Source organism: Hypanus sabinus, chromosome 7, assembly GCF_030144855.1.
Source record: "Hypanus sabinus isolate sHypSab1 chromosome 7, sHypSab1.hap1, whole genome shotgun sequence".
NCBI lineage: Eukaryota > Metazoa > Chordata > Chondrichthyes > Myliobatiformes > Dasyatidae > Hypanus > Hypanus sabinus.
The window spans coordinates 139,176,134-139,197,499 of record NC_082712.1 but is presented as its reverse complement, the minus strand read 5'-3'; the positions used below and the strand labels follow the sequence as shown (position 1 = coordinate 139,197,499).

The 21,366-nt window shown below is 40.6% G+C and overlaps 1 protein-coding gene across 1 annotated transcript in view; it reads left to right on the top strand.

The window, feature by feature from the left end:
• The window catches only part of LOC132396413 (ethanolamine kinase 1-like), a 441,177-nt gene that overhangs the window by 379,519 nt on the left and 40,292 nt on the right, over positions 1 to 21,366 (top strand). Inside the window, exon 8 of the mRNA XM_059973949.1 lies at positions 20,726 to 20,799. Within this exon, the coding sequence (XP_059829932.1) occupies positions 20,726 to 20,799 (74 nt within the window). The remainder of the gene's footprint in view (positions 1 to 20,725; positions 20,800 to 21,366) is intronic.

Below are 21,366 nucleotides of genomic sequence, written 5' to 3'. Positions count from 1 at the left end.
ATCCACTGATGAAAAATAAGTACTCAGCATCTTCCCATTCCCAAATGTTACTTTATACCTTCTCTGTGATCTTTTGTAAAAGTTTAATATGCTCTGTTTTTTTATCATTATTCCTTTGAGTGTTTCATATCCACTTTGTCACCCCATTGTTGCTCTGTGTTCCTTTTAATAATCAGGATCTACACTGAAACTTTCATTTTTATATGCTTTATCTTTTAGCTTTAAGCTACACCATTCATATTTGGTTCGTGGCTATTTTGGCAAATAAAGGTCTGCTCCCTTGAGGGTATAAACGGTTCTGTATCACATTTTTAAAATACCTCCCACTGATCCTCTGTCATTTTTTCCACTAACAGATTTGCTCAGATTTCTGTTGTCAGCTTCTGTCTCATTGCATTGAAGGTAGTTTTATTTAAATATATAATCTAACCAGCCATTTTGCACTACTCGCTTTCTGGCACTTCATTGAACTTGTTCAAATTATTTTTGCTCTTTGGTAAATAGTAATGCAATGTCAGATTTGACTCACCAACTGTTACTGATGTAAAATTGTTGTTATCAATTTGGTTCTAGTCATAAATAGAAAACTATTCTGAAAAAGAGTCAGTTCATTCTCTTGCTGAGGTAAAGTTATCCCAATCCATGTGGAGTTAAAATAGCCCACTCTGATTTTAAGACGAGTGTGTCTCATCTCTGCAGTTATATATTCTATCACTTCACTCCTTTTATTGAAGACTGTTCATTGTGGACTTGAACCGGGGTCTTGTAAATGTCAGCAAATTTCAGGCCAGGAGTCAGAGAGTTGCTCCAAGAAAAGCTGAGCAGAATCATGGAGAGCATCATGTATTGAACAAGTAGGTAGCTTAAAGGCAGCGCTACTAGGAGAGCGAAAAATCCAGAGTGAACCTGGCTAGTCTGATGTCCCTCCAGGCCCTTTCCCTCTACGTACCTATTCAAGAGTTTCTTAAATGATACCACCAGTCTCAATAACTTCCTCTGGAGATTATTCCATAGATTCACTACTCACTGCATGTAAATGCTGCCCCTCAGGCTGCTTTTAAATTTTTACCCTCTCACTCTAAATCTATGCACCCTAGTTTTAGACTCACCTGCCCTGGGGTAAAGACTGTTACTATTCACCTTGTCTCTATCTATCATAACTCCAAACATTTCTATAAGGTCATCCCTCTTTCTCCTCCATTCCAAGGAAAAAGGTCCTGGGCTGGTAAACCTCACCCTATAACTCAAACGCTCTAGTCCTGGCAACATCCTCATAGATCTTTACTGCACTCTTTCCAATTTAACCACATCTTTCCTATAACAGAGTGACCAAAACTGTACACATTATTCTGAATGCAGCCTCACCATCAAATTTAACAACTGAAACATATATAAAAGTCCGAAGAGACAGCATCCATGGCTTTACTTGCATCTACCCTTTCAGTTACTTCTTCAAAAAATGATAAAAGATTTCTCAAACATGGTTTCCCATGCAGAAAGCCGTGCTGACTCTTCCTAATCAGACTCTGTCTACAGATATGCTACTAAATCTCATCTAGCATCAGAATGATGTTAGGCTGACCACGATAGTTCCTTTTCTTATCCTTGCTAACTTTCTTAAGCAACGGAATAGTATTAGACACCTTCCAGTTTTTGGGAACTTCACCATCGGCTAATAATGAAGCAAGTATCTCTGTAAGAGCCTTTACAATTCCTTCTCTACCCTCCCACAAAGCCCAAGTATGTATTTGATCAGATCCTTGGGGTTTATCCACATTAATGAGCTATGGAGCTGCAACGTAGCTCCTTCCTAGTAATATGAATGCTGAAACAGCAGAAGACAAGACGTAGGAGCAGAATTAGGCCATTGAGTGCTGCCCCACCAAGCCATCATTGCTGATTTATTACCCCCTCAACCCCATTCTTCTGCCTTCTCTCCAAAACCTTTTTGTCACTAATCAAAAACCTCACAGCCTCTGCTTTAAATGTACAATGACTGGGTTTCCACAGCCATCCATGGCAATGAGTTCCACAGATTCATCACCCTCTGGCTAAAGCCATTCCTCCTCATTACTGTTCCAAATGGGCATCCCTCAATACTGAGGCTGTGTCCTCTGGTCCGAGACTCACCCACTATAGGAAACATCCACTGCACATCTACTCAATCTAGGCCTTTCGATGTTCGATAGGCTTCAATGAAAATCCCCCCTCATTCTTCTAAACTCCCATGAATACAGGCCCAGAGCCACCAAACACTCCTTATACTGTACAGTAACCCTTTCATTCCTGGACTCATTCTGATAAAACTTCTCTTGATACTCTCCAATGCCAGTACTTCTTCTCTTAGACGAGAGGCCCGAAACTGATCCCAATTCTCCAAGTGCAGTCTGACCAATGCCTTATAAAGCTTCAGCATTATATCCTTGCTCTTATATTCTAGTCCTCTCAAAATTGTCTTCCTTACCATCAGCTCAACCTATAAGTTAACTGATATGAAATCCTGCATAAGGACTCCTAATTCCTTTTGCACCTCTGATTTTTGAGTTTTCTCCCCATTTAGAAGATAGTCTATGCCTTTATTCGTTCTGCCAAAGTGCATGACTATACACTTCTCTACACTATATTCCACCTGTCACTTATTTACCCATTCTCCCAATCTGCAGACTCTCTCCTTCCTCAATACTACCTGCCCCTCCACCTAGAACCATAGAACACTATTCCCAGTACAGGCCCTTCAGCCCTCCATGTTGTGCCGACCCATATAATCCTTAAAAAAAAGTACTAAACCCACACTACCCCATAACCCTCCATTTTTCTTTCATCCATCTGCCTGTCCAAGAGACTCTTAAATACCCCTAATGTTTTAGCCTCCACCACCATCCCTGGTAAGTCATTCCAGGCACTCACAACCCTCTGTGTAAAAAACTTACCCCTGATGTCTCCCCTAAACTTACCGCCCTTAATTTTGTACATATGCCCTATGGTGTTTGCTATTGTTGCCCTGGGAAACAGGTACTGACTATCCACCCTATCTATGCCTCTCATAATCTTGCAGGCCTCTATCAAGTCCCCTCTCATTCTTCTACGCTTCAAAGAGAAAAGTCCCAGCTCTGCTAACCTTACTTCATATGACTTGTTCTCCAAACCAGGCAACATCCTGGTAAATCTCCTCTGCACGTCTCCATAGCTTCCACATCCTTCCTATAATGAGGTGACCAGAATTGAACACAATACCCTAAGTGTGGTCTCACCAGAGATATATAGAGTTGCAACATGACCTCTCTACTCTTGAACTGAATCCCCCTCTTAATGAAGCCTAGCAACCCATAGGCCTTCTTGAACACCCTATCAATCTGAGCAGCGACCTTGAGGGATGTATGGATTTGAACCCCAAGGTCCCTTTGTTCATCCACACTCTTAAGTAACTGACCATTAATCCTGTTCTCAGTCTATTGATTTGTCCTTCCAAAATGCATCAGCTCACACTTGTCCGGATTGAACTCCATCTGCCATTTTTCTGCCCAACTCTGCAGCCTGTCTATATCCTCTTGTAACCTTCGACCACCTACAGCTCCATCCACTACTACAATCTTCATGTCATCCACAAACTTACTCACCCATCCTTCCACCTCTACATCCAGGTCATTTATAAAAATCACAAATAGCAGGGGTCCCAGGACAGATCGCTGTGGCACTCCACTAGTCACCGACCTCCAGGCAGAATACTTTCCTTCCACAACTACCCTCTGCTTTCTTCCTTTAAGCCAATTTTTTATCCAAACATCCAAGGTTCCACTGATCCCATGCCTCATGACTTTCCAGATGAGTCTGTCATGAGGGATCTTGTCAAATGCTCTGCTAAAGTCCATGTAGACCACATCCACTGCCCTACCCTCATCAATATCTTTTGTTACTTCTTCAAAAAACTCAATCAGGCTTGTGAGGCACGATCTTCCCTTCACAAAGCCATGTTGACTATCCATAAGTAGACTGTACTTCTCCAAATGCTCGTAGATCCTATCCTTAAGAATCCTTTCCAGTAGTTTGCATACCACTGACATAAGACTCACTGGTCTATAGTTCCCAGGTTTCTCCCTATTACCTTTTTTAAACAAGGGAACTACATTTGCCATTCTCCAGTCCTCCGGCACTTCCCCTGCAGCCAAAGAGGATTCAAAGATCATCGCTCATGCTCCTGTGATCTCTTCTCTCAATTCCCACAAGAACCTGGGGTGTATCATATCCGGCCCTGGGGATTTATCAATCTTAATGTTTTTAAGAAGATCCAGCACTACTTCTTCCTTAATCTCCATATTGTCCAGTACACAGGCCCGCTCTACTTTGACCTCATCCTGATCAAGATCCTTTTCACTTGTGAATACTGAAGCAAAGTATTCATTTAGGACCTCCCCAACCTCCTCTGCCTCCAGGCACATGTTGCCCCCTTTATCCTTTAGCGGTCCCACCTTTGCTCTCGTCATCTTCCTATTCTTCACATACGCATAGAATGCCTTGGGGTTCTCCTTAATTCTACATGCCAAGGCCTTCTCTTGCCCCCTTTGAGCTCTCCTAAGTCCTTTCTTTAGCTCCTTCCTGGCTACCCTATATTTCTCATAAGTGCCGCCTACTTCCTGCTTCTTATAACATATGCTTCCTTTTTCCTCTTGACGAGTTGCCTCACATGTTTCGTCAGCCACGGTTCCCTTTTCCTATCATTTTTGGCTTGCCTCAGTGGAACAAACCTATCCTGAACCCAGCTCAAGTGGTCCCTAAACTTCTCCCACATTACTTCTGTCCTTTCCCCTTTGAACATCTGTTTCTAATTTACTCTCGCTTGTTCCTGCCTCATCCCTTCAAAGTTAGCCTTTCCCCAGTTAAGCACTTTACTATTTTGACTGATTTTATCCCTTTCCATAGCTATGCTGAAGCTAAGGGAGTTGTGGTCACTCTTACCAAAATGGTCCCCCACCAAGAGGTCTGTCACCTGACCAGGTTCATTACCCAGAACTAGATCCAGTATAAACTCCCCTCTCGTCAGCCGGTCCACATACTGTGTCAGGAATCCTTCATGAACACACCTGACAAATTCAGCCCCTTCTATCGCCCTTGCACTCAGGAGGTGCCAGTCAATATGAGGGAAGTTGAAATCACCCATAACTACTACCCTGTATTTCCTGCTCCATTCTAAAATCTGCCTGCTTATCTGCTCCTACTTCATATCCTATGCAAACCTGTCCATAAAGCCATCAATTCGATCATCCGAGTCATTGACTCTCGGTCCTTCCCCTGGACACTCTCAGATTTCCACTGTGTCTTTGCTAGTGTCTTCCACTGTGACAATGGACAGAAAATGCTTACGGTCAATAGGTCTGCTGGCCCAACATGGGCCTCGACATTTTATATGCTAAACATAAAAGGACAATTCCATATTTACAATGTATGGACAATGCTTTCTTTGAAACTACCCACAAATTTCACAACCCCATTTTGCATTCACACCACAGATATCCAAATGAATTTTAATCAGCATTGTCTGGACTGGGAATCTTGTGTTTTAGGAACCCATTGTTCAGAGCCAGACTCCAAATTAAATCCAGAACACATATTCAGATGTGAAGACTGGCAGCCAAAGTAATTCGCTAAATATAAATGTACTAAACCCAAAAGTCACTCTAATAGTCCGAGAGGCTGCAATCAAACCAATGGCAGGTCTGAGAATAACTCCTGGCTCTGCTTTCCTGACCTGATTTGTCTCAAGCTATGCTAGGTGGTAGAGTGTTATCTGCTAGGGAATTGTCTGCAAGGGAGACTATGTATTCTTCCCTACGGTCCCATGGTCACTCCCCCAGGCCTGAGTAACCAATGGCCTTCCAGCGTGCTGGAGGACCAATCATATGCCTCAAGTTCCCTTCCAAAGGTGAAGGCCAGTGCCACATGATGGCAGTCTGCTCTTGGCTGGAATTGCATGTGACTATTAGCAGCAAGCATAGTGCGGATGCCATCTGATTCAATGGCCACAGCACTATAATGGGTGGCCTGGGCAGCAAAAGCAGTTGAAGCCTTTGTCATCACTGTTGCACCTCCACACCCATGCCCACCCCTCCAACCACAGCTGATGCTGAGCAGCCCAGCACGTCTCTATCAACTAGAGTGGGCTTCAACATTTGTACCAAGCCCTCTGAGAATGCTGCTTGATTTCTCTCACAGGTTTACAGACAGTTTGACTGACACACCATGCATCTCCATCAGCTTTCTTATTTGCAAGCCCATCATAGTCTTCCTCTAGAGTAAAAATGGTGCATGATCTTATCCTCAGTGAAGTTCACACATGTGCCACTGTTATTCCGTAGATAGCTACAGGTGACACATCTGACTACAAGATATTTGTGCCTCTGCAATATTCTCAAAATCCTGCACTATCAACAATGATAAGTGGAATGGTCACGTGTGCTGCTGCAGTGTCTCCCTCCTTTCCTTCACCAGCAACCGCTCCACTCATTAGAAATAAATTTTTTTCCATTCACTTTATTCTTTGTAGCTTGACCAAAAGTTCCTATCTTCAACTGCCCAGAAAATACAATGAATTATATTAATAGTAAAATTAAAAATTACCAGAATCAGAATCAGGTTTAATATCATATGCATCAATTGTGAAATTCGTTAACTTTGCAGCAGCAGTACAATGATAAAAAAAAGAGAGAGAAAAAAACTTAATCACAGTATTAATATTAATCACTGTCTATTAAACAGTTAAGTTAAAATAACTAGTGGAAAAATAACGGGAATAAAAAAAGTAGTGAGGTAATGTTCATGGATTCAATGTCCATTCAGAAATTGGATGCGGAGAGGAAGAAGTTGTGCCTGAATCATTGAGTGTATGCCTTCACACTCACATTGTGCCTATGGAATTCACATTTTAAAATTGAGTAAGAATAAAGAAGCTCTAAACTATTGCTGCATTTTGAATAAATTTGGAGCATACTGTATGTGGGAGGATTTATACTTTGTTCAAGTTAACCCTCACTTACTCTGGTTGCAAGTTGTATTGTGTGAAAATGATTCAGTGTTCATTTCTTTATTTAGATTCTCACAGTACAAATTTTTATACTATGTATCTGTATATTTGCAACATGCAAAATATGTAGAATTTTAATTTGTCGTTAGATTGCTTGGGGCAAAAAAATGCAAGATTTTTGCATGTTTGAAAATTCAGTAGTAGTAAGGATGCCGTCATTTGTAATTTTATTTGTTAGCTTGCTTCCAAATTCAGTACTCAGTTTGGATGTTGACCCAAATCTGGGGTCTCCAGTCAAATCCGACTGCAGTACATGCAAAGCTTTACAGAACTCAGCATACAGGAATGTCTTTATTGCACCATTAAGAGATGACCTATTTCCTATTTTACTCGAATAACATGCAAGCCCATGTAAAACAGAACGACACTTGATCATGGACAAGCCAGTGCAGCTTAACTGTGAAACAAAAACAAAGTTGTATTTGACTCTCTTTGCACAAAGAAGATATAACAGTGAAAAGCAAACTGTAACTGTTAACTGCAAATTTTAAAATTTGAAACAGAAAATGTTGCTGTTGATCAGTTTTTGAAAAGAAGGTATTGAATTTAAATTTTGAGTGTATGAGTTTCAATAAAGGGTCCCACTCTAAACAATATTCTGTGCTTTTCTTTGAGTCATTGATTGAAAGTATTTATTGCATTTGCTGCTTGGAATGTGTTAACATTACTGTAAACTTTGGAACAAAGTTTCAATGTAAAGATAACTTTCTTAAAAATGTATTATTTAATAATATCGGCAGTGCTTAATAGAATTGACTCTAATTATGATATACCGCAAAAAAGGGAAAGATAGAAGTTGTATTAAATTCTTGAAAATCCAGAATAACATCAAAGCTAAGTATTGATGAAGACACCCAGATTATGACCAAATTTACACATGGGAAGTCATTCATTGCAATTGTTGGATTTTTCACTAACCGATCTTCAAAGACTAGCTTCTGAAAATTATTTTCAAAAACACCTTGGTGTAGAGCCAAAAGGAGAAAGAAATGGAATTGTCTCCACCCAGGGCTTATCCAATCCCCTGAATTTGTTTCTTCGATAGAGCAAACAGCCTGTGGAGGCATGATCAACATCAGCAGGTCACTGCAAGAAAGTTACCCATCTCTATTGAACCTCATGCCTCCTGCATTGGTCATACTGATTCAATTGCACTCCAACTGTGTTAGTAAACAGCCATAGGCTCATTTTCACCCTAAACTGTTTATAAGCTTTTCTCAGCCAAATCTAATTTCTTTCCAAAGGAGGAAAATCTAAAAAAAATCTGTGTCATGCTCTTATTGTTAAAAACAATTCAGACATCGCTTATTTTTATTAAGTCGTAAAAATGTTTAAGTGATGCAGCATTCCATCGGAAATGTGATTGGTCCAGTTATTGCCTGTGGTGTAAAGATCTCAACACATTGCATAGGAAACTAACATTAGTCATCAGGTACAGCAGCAGTGGGAAAGCAGAACATAATACTGAACAGAACCTGTATTTTCAATAAATGGCCTTTCATTGTTCTGACATAAGATGGTCAACCTAAATTGGAAAAGTTTGTTCCTTTCTCTGCTAATGAGTGTTCATACAGATTTACAGCTGCTGATTTTGGACAGGTTGCAGATGACCTATGACTAGTATGATATATCAACAGGAAAATAAATTTAAAAGTATGGAGAAATGTAAGAATCTTTGCATTTGGAGGAACACAGACACACTTATGCCCATTAAGCTTTCTTTTTGTTCTGAATGGGAAGGGCCAAGCCCCATTTTGCTCTCCCTTGTGTACGCACCTGGATGGAGGAAATCAAATTGCAGTATGTCTGCTCATGATGCATTGGATAAGTGCAAAATGTTTTCATTCATAAATCTGATTGTGTAGTGGCATACATTAACAGTCTGTTACAAAATGTGAAAGTCGACAGCTTGGTCCAAAAAAACAGCTCAGTACGGCTTTCTACATATATAACCTCTGATCATAATCCCACCACAGACCAGGAACTGAACAAGCAGGAAGAGTGTTTTGACAGTTGTCAAAACACGGTAGTCATCATCTTTGTTTATAACTTGGCCAAACTGATCTTGGTGCTCAGTCCACGATAGAAACTTGTCCAGAAATTATCAAAGAAATCCCTGTCCCTTGAGGAAGGTCTTCCATGTAAAATTTTAATTCTGGTTCTTATTCCACAAAAGCTCTTTGGGTCTGATGAAGCATTTTTAATCTGTAACTTTAATTCTGTGTGTCCTGATGCAGAGTCTGTACCTTCACCTCCACAGATACTGCTCAACACACTGCGTTCCTCCGCCAGTCAGTGTTTTTTTTTTGCATCCACAGTCTCTTGTGTCTCCATGCAGACTAATTTTTGTGGGAGATAAGTATGGAAGTGAATGATGATGAGAACCTCAGGAGGGAAAGGTAAGGCTTCAGTGCTTATGAAAACAAAGGAGGGAATTTAGCAGGTAAACAGGATGTGGGGCAATCATTGTGAGTTAAATTGCATTCCTGTCCAATTTCTGTTGGATAGAAGGAGTTACGATTGGCCGTCATACTAAGAAAATGAAAAACTTCGCCAAGCATTTTGAAGACTACCAATTTTTTTAATATGTTATACCATCTGTGGAAGGCCAAGTGATTTGTGATCACTGTGCTGACATTTCCTCTCTCTCATGAAGCTGACCAAACAAAGCTATTTGGATGATATCCCTGGAACTCATTCCTAATATTCCTTCTCAGGACATTCTTTTTAAAACCAAGAATATGACTTAAAGTACTGAGGAGTGTTGTAATTTCTTTGCAATCTAATATTACTTTGGTTGCAGTTGTATTCAGTAAGTGGTAACATGTGATTAAATTCAGATGCAAACTGAAATATAATACAGCTTCACCATTACAGAGGGCATGGTGGTGAGCATTTTATTTTATTAACTTGTTGCCTTGATACAAGAACCCAAGTATTTTTGTGGCATGTTGCTAGCTGAATATTCCCAGTGTAAAAACCAACAGTATTTCCCTCTGAATTCCTTTATATCTGCTCCTGAAGAGAGTCTTTTTGGATACACTTCCAGATCAGAATATCAATATATATTTTCTTTCATAATGAAGCAAAGTTTCAACAGGTTGTACTGTATAGCAGATAAATTCAATCCTGTCCACAGTTCACACTCCATCACTACCTGACAGAAGGTACTGAAAGATGATCAATAAAATGAACAGCATGGAATTTAACTACTCTTGGAACAATTGTATCGGATTATTTAGCTCAGCACATACTGATTATTAAAACAGGTCGTCTGATTGACTGAAGATGATTGCTATGATTAGACTTACCTTGTTCTTTAAGAAATTCTCAATATGTTTTGAGATAAAATGTGTGTTATTGCATTTCCAGCAAAAGCATCAAGGTTATTGCTAAATGAAACACTTAGAGTCAAGAAGTCTAAAAACACTACAGCAGAGAAAAAGGCCCTTCAACCCATCTAATCTGTGCTCAACTATTAATCTGCATAGATACATTCATCTGCACCCGGACCGTAGTCCTCCATTCCTACCCAAATTTTCTTAATTGCTGAAATTGAATCAGCATTCACCACTTCTGTAGCAGCTCCTTCTACGCCATCTGAGTGTAGAAGCTCCCGTGCCTCCCCCCATGTTCCCCTTAAGTATTTCACATTTCACCCTTAACCAATGACCTCTGGTTCTAGTCTCCTCCAATATCAGTGGCAAAAGCCTGTTTGTATTTACCCTATCTATACCCCTCATCATTTTGTATACCTCTATCAGCTATCCCCTCATTCTTCTATGCTCAAGGAAATAAAGTCACAACCTGTTCAACCTTTCCCTGTATCTCAGGTCCTCAAGTCCTGGCAAAATCCTTGTAAATTTTCTCTGCACTCTTTCAATCTTATTGACATCTTTCCTGCAGATAGCAGTCCAAAGCTGCACACAATACACCAAATTAGGCTAAACCAACATCTTACCCAACTTCAATGTAACATCTCAACTCCTGTACTCAATAATTTGATCTATGAAGGCTAATGTGCCAAAAGAATTTTTATGACCCTCTCTACATGTGACGCCATTTTCTAATGCACTCCTCAGTGCCCTAATCCTCGCCATGTAAGATATACCCTGGTTTGTCCTGTTGCAATACCTCATATGTGTCTCTATTTAGATCTACCTGCCATTTTTCAGCCCATTTTTTCAGCTGGTCCCAATCCCACTATAAGCTTTGATAGTCTGCCTCGCTATCCACTACATGCCAATTGTGGTGCCATCGGCAAATCAGCTGATCCATTTTACCACACATTCATCTAGATCAAACAATAATGGATCAGCACTGATCCCTGCATCACTCCACTTGTCATAGGCTTCCAGTCTGAGAAGCAACCATCTACTACCACCCTCTGGCTTCTCCTGCAAAGCCAAAATCTAATCAAATTTACTACCTCATCTTGAATGCCAGGTGACTGAACCTACTTGACCAGCCTCCCATGCAGGTTTGTCAAAGTCCTTGCTAAAATCCATGTAGACAACATCCTTGCCTTGCCTCCTTCAACTTTTCTGGTAACTTCCTTGAAAAACTGGTTAGACATGACCTTCCACACTTAAAGCCATGTTGACTATCCCTGACTGTCTAAATAGTCATAAAATACCTTCCAATGACTTACCCTTGTGGATGTCAGGTTCCCCAGCCTAAAATTTCCTGGCTTATTCTTAAAGCCTTTCTTCATCTCTGATACTCCAGCACCTCATCCATGGCTAAGGATGTTTTAAATATCTTTGCTAGGGCCCCTGAAATTTCTGCACTGGCCACCCACGGGGTCCAAGGGAACACCCAATCAGGCCCTGGGGATTTATCCACCCTAATGTGCCTCAGGACAGCAAACACCTCCTCCTCTATAATTTGTTTACAGTCCATGACCTCACTGCTGCTTGCTTCACTTCCATAGACACTGTGCCCATTTCTTGAGTAAATAAAGGTGCAAAAAAACATTTAAGATTTCCCCCATTTCTTTGGGCTCCATACATAAATAACAATGCTGATCTTCCGGTGGACCAATATTGTCCCTTACTATCCTTTTGCTCATAATATCTCTGTAAAAGCCTTTGGTATTCTCCTTCAACTTGTCTGCTAGAGCAACCTCATGCCTTCTTTTAGCCCTCCTGATTTCCTTCTAAAGTGTTCTCTTGCATTTCTTACACTCCTTAAGTACCATATTTGCATCTTCCTGCTATGTACCTCCTTCTTTTTCTTAAACAGGGCCTCAATGTATCTTGAAAACCAAGATTCTCTAAACCTGTTATCCTTGACTTTTATCCTGACAGAAACACACAAACTCTGTACTTGCAAAATTTCACTGTTGAAGGCCTTCCACTTACCTATCCCAGTCTATACATGCTAGATCTTTTTTGATACCCTCAAAATTGGCCTTTCTCCAATTTAGAATCTCAACCCAAGGACCAGACTTCTTCTCCATTATTATTTTCAAACTAATGGAATCATGATCACTAAATGCAAAGTGTTCCCCAACACAAACTTCCCCAACTCATTCCTTAACAGGAGATCTAGTATTGCATACGCTATAGTTTGGACCTCTGGGAATTGATTAAGGAAACCTTCCTGAACACATTTGAAAACTCTATCCCAACTGAACCTTTTACAGTTTGGAATCCCAGTCCATATGTGGAGGTTAAAATCACCTATTATCACAACCCTATGTTTCTTGTAGCAGTCTTTGATCGCTCTACAAACTTGCTTCTCTAAAACCTGTACACTATTGCGTGTTCTATAATATAATCGCATTAACGAGGTCATCCCCTTCTTACTCCTCAGTCCCACCCATATAGCATTAGAAGCTGAGTTCTTCAGTCTGTTCTGTCTGGGCACTGCAGTGGCATTTTCTCTGACTAGTAAAGCCTCCCCTCCCTCTTTAATCCCTCTCAATCTAGCACATCTATAACAATAGGATGCTGGAACATCAAGTTGCTAGTCCTGCCCTTCTTGCAAACCAATTCTCAATATGGCTACAATGTCATAATTCCACATGCTGATCTATGTCCTAATTCATCTGCCTCTCCAACAATACTCCTTGCATTGAAACATCCACAGCTCAGAGCATTAGTCCCACCAACCTCAACCTTACAATTCCTGAATTTGTATGTCGGCTTAGCAACACCTTTCCCCACTCTGAAAACCTGTGCTAACCAACTGGAGGAGTGTTCCAGAAAATTTTCAAGCTCTCAGTGTTGCATTTGGAGGTTCCTACTTGCTTCAAAGGGCAACAATCATATCAGTGCCCAAGAAGAACAGTGTGAGCTACCTCAATGACTATCATCCTTGGCACTCACAACTACTGTGATGAAATAACTTGAGAAGTTTGTCATGGCTAGAATCAACTCCTGCCTAAGCGTGGACCTGGACCCACTGTAGTTTGCCTATTACCATAATAGGTCTACAGTGGATGCAATCTCACTAGCTCTCCACTAGGCCTTGAAGCACCTGTTCAATAGTAATACGTACGTCAGATTTCTGATTATTGATTACAACTCAGTGTTGAATACAAACATATACATAGTTCTAATCAACAATCTCCAAAACCTGGGCCTCTGTACCTCCCTTTTCAGCTGGATCCTTGACTTCCTCTTTGTCTGTGCAGATCTAAAATAACATCTCTTCCTTACTGACAATCAACACTGTCACACCTCAAGGATACACGCATAGCCCACTGCTTTACTCTCTGCCTATGAATGTGTTGCTGGGCACAGATCAAATGCCATCTGTAAATTTAGCGATGACGCAACTATTACTGGCAGAATTAGAGGAGGTATACAAGAGTGAGATAGATCAGCTGATTGAGTGGTGTTGCAACAGCAACCTTGCACTCACCACCAGTAAGACCAAGGAATTGATTGTGGACTTTAGGAAGGTGAAGGTGAGGGAACACACACCAGTCCTCACTGAAGGATCAGAAGTGGAAAGAGTAAGCAGTTTCAGATTGCTGAGTGTCAACATCTCTGAAGACTTATCCTGGGCCCAACATATTGATGCATTTACAAAGAAGGCACGACAATGGCTGTATATCATTAGGAGCCTGAGGATACTTAGTATGTCACCAATATCATTAAAAGTTGCAGGTAGCTGTAAACCCAGCCAGCTCCATCATTGGCACTAGCCTCCACAGCATTGCGGACACCTTCAAAAGACAATGCCTTAAAAAGGCAGCATACATCATTAAGGACCTCCATTATACAGGATATGCCTGTTTCTCATCAAGTAGAAGGTACAGGACCTTGAAGACACACACTCAATGTTTCAGGAACAACTTCTTCCCATCTGGCATCAGATTTCTGAATGGACCAATAAATCTATGAACACTACCTCACTAATTTTTTTCCTCTTGTTTTCCACAACTTATTTACTTTTGTATAGTGTGCCTTCAAAAAGTATTCACCCACCTTAGAAGTTTTCATGTTTTATTATTTTACAACAATGAATCATAGTGGATTTAATTTAGCTATTTTAATATTGATCAACAAAAGAAGACTTGTGTCGAAGTGAAAACAGATCTCTACAAAGTGACCTAAATTAATTACAAATATAAAACACAAAACAATTGATTGTATAAGTATTCGTTCCCCCCCCCCCCCCCATTTATATGACACACCAAATCATCACTCGTACAGCCAATTGGTTTTAGAAGTCACATAATTAGTTAAATGGAGATCTGATTTTGGAGACCTGTGGGCAGTCAAGGTGTTTTGATTGATTGCAGCAAAAATACACCTGTATCTTGTCACAACCACAGATTCAGCGGGTGCAGTAGATATGGCAATTGTACTTGTGAATTTGTATGTGTCAGCTAATTATTATTTAATAGTGATAGTATTTAACTCCATATTTGTCGTCGTCGTGCTTGTCGAGACTTGGACAGAGCACAGCAACACTTCGCTGCCTGTTTGCTTTCCGCCTTCCCTGAGAAATTGGACTTTCGAGTCAACTGACTCTGAAGACTAGTGGTATTAGTTTAATATTTAAATTTTCTTTTCAGCCACAGCATAGGCTTCATTTTCCATTTGAGCGCTTTATTTAATGCCCCTCTTTGGCCTAGCGTCTATTGTTTTATTTTCCCTTTAACACTGTTCGCATTAAAGTTTTGTGAACTATCGACCTGCTTCAGTGTCTCTCACTTGGCACTTGGGCCATCTCCAAACCTGGTAACACTATCTGGAAGGTCCAACTGCTGGTAAGTCAGTATCCTGGCAAAAAATACACTATGAGGACAAAAGAACACTCCAAGAAACTCTGCAAAAAGGTTATTGAAAAGCACAAGTCAAGAGATGGATACAAGGAAATTTGCAAGCCACTGAATATTCCTTGGAGTACAGTTAAACAATTATCAAGAAATGGAAAAAATATTGCACAGCTGTAGATCTGCCTAGAGCAAGCTATCCTCAAAAACTGAGTGACAGTGCTATAAACAGATTAGTGAGGTGTTACGTATCCCGTAACTGGATAACTTACCAGCAAAGATAGAGAGGTCTGTTGAAGTCGGGTGTCACTATTTTCAAACGTTTTTATTTATAAAGGGACACAAAAGCAGGGTTAATACATACATTCAGATAGTGCACATCATCAACATTCAATCTAAAGCGCGGGTATAGTGATAATCATCATTAAGAAGTGAGCTCTGCTGGTGTCTAGGGGTTAATAGATTGTCCGTTGGAAATATAAAAGTCACTCTGAAAATCTGCAGGCCTCAGCCCTTTGAAAATCGCTGGGTTTTGCGTGGGGCAACTGAGAGAGAGTGATTGGGGGAGAAGAGAAAGAACTTGCCGAGTCTCGATGAATCTTCCGTGAAATCGGGGGAGCGTTGGTTTCCTCTCCCCGATGTTAGTTAAAGCGGTTTTCTGTGATTCCAGCCACAAATTCCAATCCCAGAATCTAACGCACGTGGCTTCCTTCAGGATGGCTTCCCGCTACTGCGGGAACACTCTCGTGTCTTCTGGGCGCGTCTGCGGGGCTGTCCCCCTGAGACTCTCCTTTATACTTCCTCACGGGGTCGCAGGTGTCAATCAGGTTGGGATGATGCAATCTCCCTCTCAACCAGCCCACCTTGCCCGAGGGCTTTTCACGTGGTCTCCATGAGACAATAGTCGCTGGCATCTTATTCTGTATCCCGGGTGGGACATGCAATTTTGCACGTTTCTCTCTCTCTCACTTCCTGAGTCTACTGACCACCCCCCCCCCCCCCCCGCATTAACGGGTGCTCTTGCGATTCTCACAAAGGAGGGGGCTGGGATCATAACAGAGGGAAGCCACCAAGAGACCTATGACAACTCTGGAGGAATTACCAGCTTCAATGGTTGAGATGAGAGAGATGGTGGACACAACAACTGTTGCCCAGGTGCTTCACCAGTTGCAGCTTTATGGGAGAGTGGCAAAGAGAAAGCCACTGTTGCAAAATACTCACATGAAAACTTGGCTGAAGTTTGCCAGAAAGCATGTGTGAGAGTCTGATGTCAGCTGGAAGAAGGTTCTATGGTCTGATGAAACCAAATTTGAGCTTTTTGGCCATCAGACTAAATGCTATGTTTGGCGTAATCCAAACAACACACATCAACAAAAGCACACCATCCCTACTCTGAAGTAATGTGGTGGCTGCTGTGGGGATGCTTCACTACAGCAGGCTCTAGAAGACTTGTAAAGATAGAAGTTAAAATGAATGCAACAAAGTACAGAGAAATCCTGGAAGAAAGCCTGATGCAGTCTGCAAGAGAACTGTGACTTAGGAGAAGATCTGTTTTCCAGCAAGACAATGACCCCAAGCAGAAAGCCAAAGCCACACAGGAGTGACTTAAAAACAACAAACTTAATGTCTTTGAGTGGTCAAGTCAGAGTCCAGACCTCAATTCAATTGAGAATTTGTGGCTGGACTTGAAAAGGGCTGTTCACTCACAATCCCCATGAAATCTTACAGAGCTTGAGCAGTTTTGTAAAGAAAAATGGGGAAAAAATTGTAGTGTCCAGATGTGCAAAGCTGATAGAGACCTGTCCACACAGACTCAAAGCTGTAATTGCTGCCAAAGGTGCATCTACTAAATACTAACTTGAAGCAGGTGAATATTTATGCAATCAATTATTTTGTACTTTATATTTGTAAATAATTTAGATCACTTTGTAGGGACACGTTTCCACTTTGACACAAAAGAGTATTTTTATATTGATCAAATACACTGAGATTCAATGTTGTAAAACAATAAAATATGAAAACTTCCAATGGGGGCGAATACTTCTCATATGCCAGTGGTATTAATCTTGTTTCTGATTCTGATTTTGACCTCTCCACTATCTGCTCTGGCTTTTTAGTTCCCCCCCCCCAACAACTCTAGTTTAAACCTCTCCATGCAGCACTAGCAAACTCCCCATAATGATACTTTAGTGGTGCAAACCGTCCCTCCTGTATAGATACCACCTTCCCCAGAACAGAGCCCAAAGATACAAAATTCTGAAACCTTCCCTCCTTAGCCACGGGTTAAGTTAAACAATCCTCCTATTTATGGTCTCACTAGCATGTGGCATGGGTTGTAATCCTGAGATTACAGCCCTGGGTGACCTAACTTCGCACCAGCCTCCCTGAAATCACTTTGCAGGGCCTCATCACCCTTCTTACCCATGTCAGTCATACGGGTGTGAACCATGACCTCCGGCTGCTCACCCTCCCATTTAAGAATGCCTTGGACTCGGTCCAATGTCCCTGATCCTGGCACTTGGGAAACAACATACCATCTGGGAATCTGATTCTCATCCAGAGAAACTCTTATCCATTCCCCTAACCTATGAATCACCTATAACAACAGATTGCCTCTTTCTCCCCTTCCCTTCTAAGCTACAGAGTCAGTGACAGAGACCTGAGCACTGCAGCTTTCCTCTGTTTGGTCACCCCCGCTCCCCGCCATCTGCATTGGCTGCCTATCCTCTTCTGATGATTACCTAGTTCCCTGTGTCCTGGAACTTGGGTGTAACTACCTCCCTGTAAGCACTGACATTCAACAGCTCAGCCTCCCAAATCATGATCTACCTACACCCTTTACCCCTGCTTGCCAAAGCCCAAAACTTCAGCATTTCTGAAGTTTTCCCTTAATGTTCCTCCCAGAGATAAAGATAAAGTGAAAATTATAACCGAATTATTTCATCAAGCTCTTGCATGTTCATTCTAATGCATCATTATGTTACACATAAGTGTTAGTTTATTTGATAATGTTTCTGTGAAAAGTCATGACTTACTTTAGTGATCTCAGAAAACTTTGCTTTGTATAGTTTTTGCATTTACTTTAGATTAAATATATGTATTTCTCCTCTGAGCATTTTGCATCTCTTGATGAGGGTTAAGAAAATAAAACTGATTTTGGTTAATTTATGAAAGTGGACTGAGTGCTATAATCGTAGATGGATTTTTGGCAAAACAGTTTTAGTTAGAAAAATTTCATTATCCAATAAAAAAATTTCTAACCAACCTGATTGTAGCTGTCAAAACTCCGATGATTAAACTATGACAATGTATCCATTTCTCTGAAACTTTGAAATCAATTTGTCTTCTGTCATTTTTTTCAGTTCAACCAAGTACAGTTTGGTCTTCATCATTCCAGTTTTACCCTGTCCTTTCACTTTCTGGTTATGGCCTGGATTTTGCAGTAAATAGCAAGCACTGTCAGTTTTTCACCAAATTTTTTAAAAAGAGGCTGAACTTTCTTTTATCAATGCTCACTGCAAGAACAGATAAAAGATCGACTTTACTGACATATTTTAACACCCTTTATTATTTATTCCCTTGGTCCCTGGCGCAGAGAGAATACCACCTTCACAATACAGTACATTGCAGTCACTCACCTTTGATATCTATCACCTCCTCTGAAATCCCAAGTCTCCACCAGCAAATTCAATAGGTGCGGCGAGATGCAGGTTTCCTTCCAAGACTTAGAAATGTGTTACTGGTCGAAATCCTGAAACTCCTTGCTCAACACTACTGTGGGACCACCTCAGCAGAAGGACGTAGTTGTTCACCTCCGCCTACCCTGGGCCAATAAATGCTGGCCTAGCTAGCAATGCCCGATGTGAATAACAACTAAAAAAAATAAAACTGATAGGAAAAGACCAATTTCTGGCACAAGATTCTTAGGTGAAAGCATGATGTAAATGTGGGGGATTTACTTCGGGTTTTCTTGCACTCTTAATTTTATTTCTAAACTGAAGATAAAGTCTACCAATAGAGTATGCCATGTTGTTCAGCAGGTCCCAGGTGTCAACAACCTTATGATTTTTTTTTGCTAAAACATACAGAATTATTTTGTGTATTTTTGTCTTTCTTTGATATGGTAGTCTACTATTGGGTCCAATTCTTCTGAAGTCATAGCAATCCAGACATCCCACCCTGCAAAAACTCATTTCAGGGAGGTAGCACCATCGATTTGTGGGAGACTCCTGGAACTTCCGGGAGAAGTGGGATGTCTGCTAAAGAGTAGCTCCTTAGCAGCTTGCCAGCTAGTTTAAATAACGTTAGCTATGCTAGTGTACGAATAACACCTGTTAAGCTCACCTCAACACGTCTTTTGCATTTTAACTCACCATGGGCAATAGAAAAGTCACTGTTGCAAACAGTGTAGTGAGCAACACTGTCATTATTTTTGATCTCGCTCTCTGTCTCTCTCCACACCCCCCCCCCCCCCAACTCGCTCACTTGCTCTCAAAAAAAATCGATATCCGGTATATAATTTGCGGGCGTCAGGGAGCCACTATCAATTTGCGGGAGACTCCTGGAACTTCTGTGAGAGGTGGGATGTCTGGCAATCACTGAAACATTGCAGCAGATAGTTCTCTGAGTCAACCACATCAGTGTGGGACTGGGGTGATTTCTCTATCAGGTTGGATATGAAAAGTATGCTTCACTCTTCACTGTACATTGATGACTCATTTGACAGTCCGACAACTTCAAATTCTTTTTGACATAATGCTTTTTAATTAGGTCAAATGACAAAATGTAGGTTTTCAAACATCTGAGGTGTGCTTTGAACCCACTAAATTGTCAGTGCTAACTTTCAAATCACCATTTTGTAAAAGATAATCTTTATGCTACACTGCTTTATTTTATGTTGTTTGCTTATATTCCTGGTTAGTGTAAGAATTGGATTAGCAATGCTCTTAGTAATTGCTTATGTATACAAATCAAGTACGTGAATGTTTTGTCATCTGCCTGTCCAGAAACTGCTTTCATTACTTGAAGGGTAAGAATCCAGTTTTACTTGGTTAATTATTTCATAAGTCTGTTAGGTCAAACAAGTTGCGTTCAAGAATAATAGCTCCATTACTGAAAACCAGAGCTGTTACCATACCTTAAGTACAAAATGCATACATAGTTTCGAGGAAGAAAGGAAATGTCACATGATAATAATGACTAAGGTTACATTTGGAAAACAGTAAATGTTCCCATCAAGCTGAAGCAATAGGCATTTAATCCTCTTCTGTCACTATAACATTCTACACATGCCCCATGGTCACTGTGCAAACTGTTTTGCTGTTTCACAATATCTGGCATAAATATGTGTATTTTTAAAATTAACTTGAAGTACAATATTGATAATTTTTTCCTTGTTTTTTTTCTTCTGTGCTTAGGTTTCACACTTTTTCTGGGGCCTCTGGGCACTTCTCCAGTCCAGATACTCTACCATTGACTTTGATTTCCTGAGGTAAGTGCCCTGCTTTTTTAGACAAAGTGAAAGAAAACAAATCTAGCCTGTGTCTGGCTCATTGTTGCTGACAATGTGAACTCTAATGCAGTTGGAAGCAGCACGTCTAAATAGTCTGTCATGTTTTCTTTAATGTTTTGTAACCCACAGATGGGATTCATTTCCACCCGCTCCAAAAATGTAAACAATAAAACAGCATTAAAGTACTTTAAACTACTTGATGACATTTTGGTCACATTAATGAAAACTGACATTTACACCGATTAGGACAAATCAATCAAAAGATTGAAATATTCTGGTGTTACCTTCCCTGTAGCCTTCTTTCTTATAGTCGACTACAGTATGTCTTAAAATGTGATTTAGATATTTAAATGCTTTGAGTAAAATAGTCATCAAAATGTATTCACCCCAACTGACCTACTTGATTTATTTTTGCAGTTCACTTAATGTTTTGTCCTGCTCATAACTCGTCCTTTTCTAGCTTAACCACTCAACGCACAATGCCGCTCCAGTAGTTCATAGCCATGGTGGTTACATTAATTGTTAATGACAAAGGCAACCTTCACT